The 7,452-nt window shown below is 63.4% G+C and overlaps 1 protein-coding gene across 2 annotated transcripts in view; it reads right to left on the bottom strand.

Annotated features, from left to right (window-relative positions):
* Positions 1 to 703: 703 nt before the first annotated feature.
* MVK (mevalonate kinase) overlaps positions 704 to 7,452 on the bottom strand; it is an 18,928-nt gene continuing 12,179 nt past the window's right edge. The window contains exons 7-11 of one of the 2 annotated variants that reach the window (XM_051973002.1): positions 7,071 to 7,116; positions 6,569 to 6,659; positions 5,827 to 5,943; positions 2,722 to 2,875; positions 704 to 2,053 (exon numbers count right to left, since the gene is read on the bottom strand). In XM_051973002.1, the coding sequence (XP_051828962.1) occupies positions 1,902 to 2,053; positions 2,722 to 2,875; positions 5,827 to 5,943; positions 6,569 to 6,659; positions 7,071 to 7,116 (560 nt within the window). In that variant the 3' untranslated portion in view covers positions 704 to 1,901. Of the gene's footprint in view, positions 2,054 to 2,721; positions 4,557 to 5,826; positions 5,944 to 6,568; positions 6,660 to 7,070; positions 7,117 to 7,452 lie in introns of those variants that run through there. The other variant, XM_051973000.1, reaches the window with a different exon arrangement.

The following is a 7,452-nucleotide window of genomic DNA, read 5'->3' as shown; positions in this document are numbered from 1 at the left end:
CCTGGCCTGCTGAGGGCACAGGGAGCAGGCGGCGGCCCAGGAACAAGCCCCCGGCCTTCCCCCGTCCCTCAGAAAGAGACGGCCGCTTCTGTGCTCTATTTAAACTTATCCCTTGCCCTCTCCCGAAGGGCCAGGTGCTCAGAGGGGCCTCGACCAAGCCTCCCGTCAATTCAGGAAAAGATAAAACTCCCATCTGAAGGCCTCTGCTTTTGGTTTCCTTGGGGACCCAAGGCCCAAGGTTCGGGCAGCAGGGATTGGGGGAGACTTCAGGGGGTCTCATCCCCTTGCCCGTGGGAGGGCGGCCATGAGGGGCGGGCGGATAGAAGGAATCGGTAACATACACACAAATGCTCCCAATGACAGCAGCTCCTCCCCTTTAGAAAGTCCATTGGGAGCCTCCCAGCCACTCAGAACCAAGAGCCGGGGCTCCCATCATCTCCCTGCAAACCCATGCCCCACCACCACATGACAGAAAGCCATTTTACCCTTTGGGAACTCAGAGGGTCCAGGGAGAAAAGGGACTCCCCGTGGTGTGGACAATGGCTTGGGGGGGGGGGGCTGAAGGGGTCACAAACCTCCCCTCAGAATGAGGCTGGCCCCCGGAGCTGTGGGCAAGTGTGGAAGCACAGGAGACAAACGAAGTCTAAATTTAAGCCTAAAACTTAAATTCTAAAATGGGAGAGGTTGAAAAATTATCCATGAATATGTTTTGAAAATAAAAAGCTTTAATAAAAAAATTAATAAAGTGAAGGGGAGACTGAGATCCCATGCTTGGTGGTAAGCTGGCTCATCCTGGGGCAAAGGAGTCGGGTCCGGTCCTGGATCTACTCATCTAAGAGGCTGCTGCGAATCAGACCAGCCCCATAAGAAGTCAGAACCCTAAAATGGAGATCTCTGGAGAGGATCCCCCCAAAGAGTATAAACCTTAGAGTAACACAAAATCACCATATTAAAAAGATTTACTATGGAAGTTTTTTCCCCATTCCTTTCCATTAAATAAAGGCTTTGCCCGTTTCTGTCGTTGATCTGAGCCGAGGACAGGCTCCTGCAAGGCCCCCGAGGCCCCGGTCTTGGGCTCAGCGCCCCCTGCCCAGAGGTCTCGCCTCCTTCAGCATTTCTTCCTAAGGAATATCACCACTAGGCCCAGGTCCTTCCCCCATCCCCCACCGATCCATTCCATCTACAGGACATGGCACCCCTTGCCCTCCACCTCCGCCCTCCCGGCTTATTACAAGAACTAAGGATGGGGACAGCTCCCAAGCCCCCCACAGCGAGATCAGAGGCTCCGGTCCCGGGTTCGGATTCAGCAGAACGTGCTGGGCCCTGGGCAGTGACTGCTTCTATGAATGGCCGCCCTCCGGACCGGCGTGGCGCTCCACCACAAAGGCTCCAAAGGCTTCCTCGTTCATTCATCGCGTACTGATGGACTCTAGTCTGGGCTCGGGCCGGGGCTGGAGACGGAGCCGCCCACGGATGGTCCGGCTCTGGTGCTGAGGAGATGCTCATACGCGAAGCCCCGAGTCCGCGCGGCCCAGGGTCACAGCCGGGGGTCTCAGGACGGGCTCCCAGGAGTTCACGTATCTGGACAAGAGGACAAAGCTCCCGCTCTCTTCAAGGAGGGCCCGGCCCGCCCCGGCCAGCCTCCTCCGGAGCCCCCTCCAGCCCAGGCTCGGACACAAGGGAAGGCCCGGAGCTGGCTGCTCTATGGCAGGCCTCGGGACCAGGGCTGTCTGAAGGCAGGAGAGCCTTTGCCTCTGGAATATCTGGGGGCGTGAGGAAGCCGGAGGGGGCACGGTGCCCGGCTGGCCCAGCACGATGCCATTCGGCGCTGGAGCAGGAGCTTGGGGACGCCCGCCAGGGCCCAGGAAGCCACCGCCAGACCCGGGGCTGCAGAGCGCCCTCTAGGGACCGGCCAAAGCCCGCAGCACGTCGGCCTTCAGGGAGGACGCCGCGTGGAGGGAGACGCCGGGAGCCCCGACCGTGGTCTCCCAGCACTCGAACCCACAGTCGGTGAGGGCCTGTTTGGTGGCGTCCACCACAGACTGCTCCAGACCTGGGGGGGGACAAGCAGAAGGCAGCTGTCAGAGATGCAGGCACAGTGTGTGACCGGCGTCCCGCCCTTCCCAGGACTCCCCTGGGACCGTCGGGGCCCTTCCTCCATGACCCCGTCTGCAGCCATGTGCCCTCAGCTGTGCCTCAGTGTGCACATCTACTAAGTGGGCTGATGACGGTACCTGCTGTCATGGGGACGATCAAGAGAGAAGCTGCCTCAGGGGCACAAGGCAGACGCCTCTTCTCAGGGGGCTTAAGTGAGGGCTGGCAAGGGGGGCTCAGGAAGGCCCTGACAGGCAAACAAGAGGAAGGACTCCCAGGACCAGGGAAGGGAGAGAAGGAAACTGAGACCCTCAGAAGATGGAGCCCCGAGGGAAGTGGAGCGAGCGGCAGGGCAGAGGGAGGAACTGAGGAGTCTGGGGGGATCCCCAGCTGTGGTCCGCACTGCCTGTGCCCTTGGTGACCCCCCCCCCAGCCCTCTGCTTCTACTGGCAAAGAGGGGCTTGAGCACCAAACTCTGATGCTAACAGAGGCTGGGGGCCTGGGCAGAAGCATGTCAGCCGCTATGGCTGCAGTCCTGCCCCATGCCCGGCCCCGGGGGCTCAGCCCTAGCACTCCTTCCCCCTTCCTATCCCCCCCCCCCCCCCGCAGGCCCTGAGGCCGGCCCACCTGGCCGGAGCAGAGTGAAGCCGCAGCCCCCGCCGCCCGCTCCGGTCAGCTTGCTGTGCAGCCCGTGGGAGGCCGTGACCTGGCAGAGCCGGTCCAGGGAGGCGTGGCCCACTCCGATGGCGTTGAGGTGGTGCTGGTTCATGTCGATGAGCTCCTAGGAGACAGAGAGAGGTCAAAGTGCCGCCCGTGTCTGCTGGGCGGGCCCCGCGTCCCCTCAGAGGCAGGGGCTGAGACCCAGAAGGGGCCTTGGGGACCAGGGTCCGGCCTCCTCTCTACCGCAAACAGAACCGAGACTGGGCCCCCGAGTGTCCGAGTTACCGGGCCCACGTGTGATGCCCAGGAGTGCCCGGCTTCTGCCAGTCTTGTCGATACAAGGCCATGATGACCACATGACTGGTCAGCGAGGGAAGCCCAGCAGGGACCGGGTCTCCCCTCGGCACCTCCGCGGCCGGGCCCCCGAGGGCCCCTGGTACAAGGCCTGCTCCGGAGTCACAATCCGGGCCCCCTGGCTCCTCGTCCCACAGACCGGGCCTGCTGTTGTGGGAGAGGCGCCGGACTCCACCGTGTGAGTGTGTGTGCTGGGGGGTAACCAGGGAGCCAATGTGGACAAAGAGGGAGGGAATTCTGACAAGAAAGCAGCGTGGCCTAGGGATGGATGAGCCCCAGATTGAGGGGAGCGCGGGGGTCTGCGTCCATCCCCTTCCCCGCCCCAGGTGAATCAGGCAGTGACAGGAGACAAGTCTCACCAGTCTGAGGATACGATGGAATCAGTGTGAAAACAAGGGGGGGAAGGGAAAGATTTGAGAAACAAAAGCCTGAAGGGAGGGGGCTGGGCCGACGGGCCAGGAAGGTCACTCAGGCTGGCTGAGGGCAGGGAGCCTGTGAGGCGGGAGGGAGCTGGGACCTGGGGGGGGAGGGAGGGGGCATCTTGTTCCTGCCTACCAATGGGGGGCCTTCAGGAACACTGGTCACCCCCAAGGATTGAGGGAGGCCATTTACCACGGACAGAGGCCACTGCTGACCGAAGCTGGGGCCGGGGCAAACCTGGGGCCTTCAGACCCCAAGCAGTTACTAATGACACAGGAGGCGCACCTTCCCAGGGGCTGTGGGAGGGACGGGGCTTTGCCTTTGCTAATCTTGTCATTACCGAGCCTTCTTGCCTCAGTTTCCCTATTTGTCAAAGTGGCGTGGTCTCTGAGGCCGCCCCAGCCATGACATCCGGGCCCAGGGACCCTCCTGCCTCTCCTGCTGAGCCCTTGGGAGACCAGGCCCCGCAGGAAGGGCTGCGATCAGGGAGCTCTCCTCCGCTTTCCCAACATGCCGAGCTGCTCGTTTCCAAGAACGCCAACATGAGAAGCCTCTCCCCGACTTCTGACAAGCGCGAGCCGTTTCCCGGCGCCGGGCCCGACACGCTTGGCTCCACGGAGCTCCCTGCACCGCCGGGGGTGCCAATCACTGCGACATCTCGGGCTCGCTCGTCTCAACACCTGCCAGTGGCGCGGAGGCTCACGGCCCCCCCAGCCCCGGCCGACGGCCCCGCCAGCACACGCGCCAGACGAGGGCAGGGGAGGGCGGCCCGAGGGGAGGGATGCGAGCCCCGGGGGGCAGAGGACACAAGCCCACCGGCAGCAGGGGCGTCCCAGACCCGACCCTCCCCACCGCCGCTCCGCCACAGTGCAGGCGCAGCCTTGTCTCGGCCGACCCCGGACACCCGTCACAGCCCGGCCCCAAGGCCATGGGGAGTCCGACGACAGCTCGTGACACGGGAGGACGGCTCGCTGGTGTGAGGGCAGAGACACACCCAGGGGCGACCGATGGGGGTCTCCATCGGGGTCCTCATGAGGCAGCAGCGTGGGGGGGAGGGAAGGAGGGAGAGAAGATGGGAGAGATGGAGAGACAGAGAGAGACAGAGACACACACACAGAGACAGAGAGAGAGAGAGAGAGAGACAGAGACAAAGAGAGATAGGGAAGGAATAGCAGGAGGCAAAGACAGAGGAGAGCAGAAATAGAGAGAAGAGACACACAGGGAGTGAGAGAGACAGAGAGAGATAAGGATAGAGAGAGGGGAAAGGGGGGGGTGCAGCCCTGTGTGAGCTTGGCTGCCACTGTCCCTCTCACTGGCTCCCTCTGTGTCTGCCACAGCTGAGGCTGGGGGGGCTTCTGCTGCCTCCCAACTCCCTCTGGGAGAGGGCCCTCGGCCTCGCTGGGCAGAACCCCCCCCGCCCCCCAGGCCTGCACTATTCCACTTGATCGGCCCCTCCCACGGGCCCGTGTGGGCAGCTGCCCCCGCCGAGTGCTGGCCCGGGTCCTGTCCCTTGTTCACTTCCTGGGGCCCAGCTCCACCTTCCCAGAACTGCGAGGAAAACCCTCTGAGGTAAGGTAAGAGTGGGCAGAGGCCCCAGCCCGGACCCGGCGTGTGACTGAAGGGGGGCCGGGGGCCTCTGAAAGGCTGCTGGGACCCTGCCCGCGGCCCGGTGACACCGAGGTTTCTCTCCTTAGCATGGAACAGCCTGATGAGGGTGAGGAGGACTAGCGGGGGGCCAAAGGGGGTCTGAGTTACTGCCAGCCTGGCCCCGCCCCCCCGGCTAACCCTGGGCAGGCTCACTAGACTTTTGTTCCTCAGTTCTCCCGTCTGTAAAGATGATTTCTCAGCCCCCCCACAGCTGACACCCCCTGTTCTCAGCCCCACCTGTTCTAAGGCCCCTCCCACTTCCCCCTTTCTCCGCTCCCCACCTGGGCCGTAACAAGTCGGGCGCCCCTTCCCCGCCCAGACACAGGCCTGAGCCCCAAGAAGCCGGCTCCGGCCGGTCCTTTCTCCAGAATGCAACAGGACCTTTCCCTACCCACTAAGCTCCCTCTGGAGGCTGGAGCCCCTTCCTTCCCCAATGCCCTTCTTCCCTCAGGAAGCTAATCTGGCACTTTAAAGCCCGGATCTGCATCTCAGTTCAGAGCAGGAAGACGGTTCCATTTCCCAGGGAGACAAATTAAAGCAAAAATAGGGAGCCAAGAGCCCCCCCTCCCCACCGTGCCCACTTCCTGTCTAACGGGACCAGCTGCCCAGCTGCCGTCCCTCTGAAGTCCCGCCCCCTCGGCCAGCGCTCACTTCCAGCACCAGGTACTGCTCCAGGGCCGGGGCCGCCGCCATGGCGCCCAGCACGCGCTCACACTCCTGGGAAATGGCATCCATGGAAGCCAGCAGCGGCTCCATGACCTCCGGGAGCTGGAAGACAAGGAGAAGGTGGAGGTCCAAGCAGCCCCCTGGGTCTGCCCCTCCCCCCAGGGGACGTGACAGTATCAAGCTGGAAACTGACTAGGCCTGCCCCCCATCCCAACTCCTCAGGGGACACCGGGACTTCCCCCTGAGCCGCTTCTGTCCCCCTCCTTCTTCCCCCGCCCTCGGGGCCTCCCCCAGACCCCCCAGCCTGGGCTGGGACAAGAGCGAGGAGACCCCTCCTCTCCCAAGGAGCTGCTTCCTTTCTAGGTGGGGAGACCAAAGGAGGAGGGGTAGCCTGGGCAAGGGCTCGGAGTCAGGAGGTGGGGGCCACCCTGAGGCCCCGTAGCCACGCGACCCTCCTGGGCCTCAGTCAGTGCTCCGGGCCTTTGCCCAGACCCCTTCCTTGCTCCTCCTTCAAGGCTCTTCTTCAGGCTGGTCCCCCTCCTTCTCAATGTCCCCTGGACATCCTAGTCTGTAACTGCGCCCCCAAACAGAATGGAAGCCCCAGGAGGGCACTGAGCCTGTTGCCCAACCCCCACGACGGGAGACCCTGAGAGGCCACGGGCGGGGCCCTGAGCGATGACACAATGGGGTGGGGAGGCTCCCCCCCACTGGGGCCAGGAGCGCCCACCTTCACCAGCTTGTCCTTGACGCCCGCCACCAGGGCCTTGGTGCTCCGGGGCACTCTGGTGTTGGTCAGGAGAATCCTCAAGACGGGGATCCTGGGGAGGGGGAGACGAGCCGTGGGCCTTCCCGCCGACCCCCTCTCCCTGACCCTGCCTCAGCCTCGAGCCCTCCAGCTCCCTGGCCATCCCACTTGTCTGAGGCTGCCTGTTTGCTTCAATTTACTCATCTGTAAAATGGAGATAATAAGATCTCCTGTCTCCCATCAAATGAGGTCATGTTTATAAAAAGGGCTCAGCTCTGGACTGGTACACAGTAGGTGCTACCTAAATGCTCATGGGACTTGGAGCAGGGCCACAGGGCCGAGGCCTGGAAAGGATGCTGGGAAGGCCCAAAGGGAGACTCCGCCCGGACGGTGGCTGAGGGGCCCTAGGGCTGCTGCTCTCGGGGGCGGGGCGCCCCCTCCCCCCAGTCCTCCCTGCCCCCCGCCTCTCCATCAGTCACTTTACCTCTGTAAAGGTGAAATGTTCCCTCTCTGGAACCGAAGCGCTCCGCCTGGGGAGAGGAACAAAGAAGGACCCAAGGCTGAGCACGGGCCGGTCTGGGCGAGGTGAATGTGGGGCAGGGGAGGCTCCGGGCAAAGAAAGTGGGGTTTGTCTTCTCCTGGGCTCCCAAACAGCCCTGGGCCAGGCCACGATAGGACTGGGCTCAGTCCCCGTTCTCCCACCGGGCTCCCAGCAAAGCCCCAGGCTCCGTACTCCAAGGCTGGGCCTGGTCCCTTCCCTGACCCACGTTAGCTCTCTGTCCCCAGAGCTGCTGCAGCCAAGGCCCTCACCACCCTGCAGCCCAAGGGGGGAGAATCTCCTCGGTGTGAGGCTGGGCCGGCCCCCA

Source organism: Antechinus flavipes, chromosome 1 (assembly GCF_016432865.1).
Source record: "Antechinus flavipes isolate AdamAnt ecotype Samford, QLD, Australia chromosome 1, AdamAnt_v2, whole genome shotgun sequence".
Lineage (NCBI taxonomy): Eukaryota > Metazoa > Chordata > Mammalia > Dasyuromorphia > Dasyuridae > Antechinus > Antechinus flavipes.
Note: the sequence above shows the minus strand (reverse complement) of the source record. Positions and strands in the feature narration are given on the sequence as shown.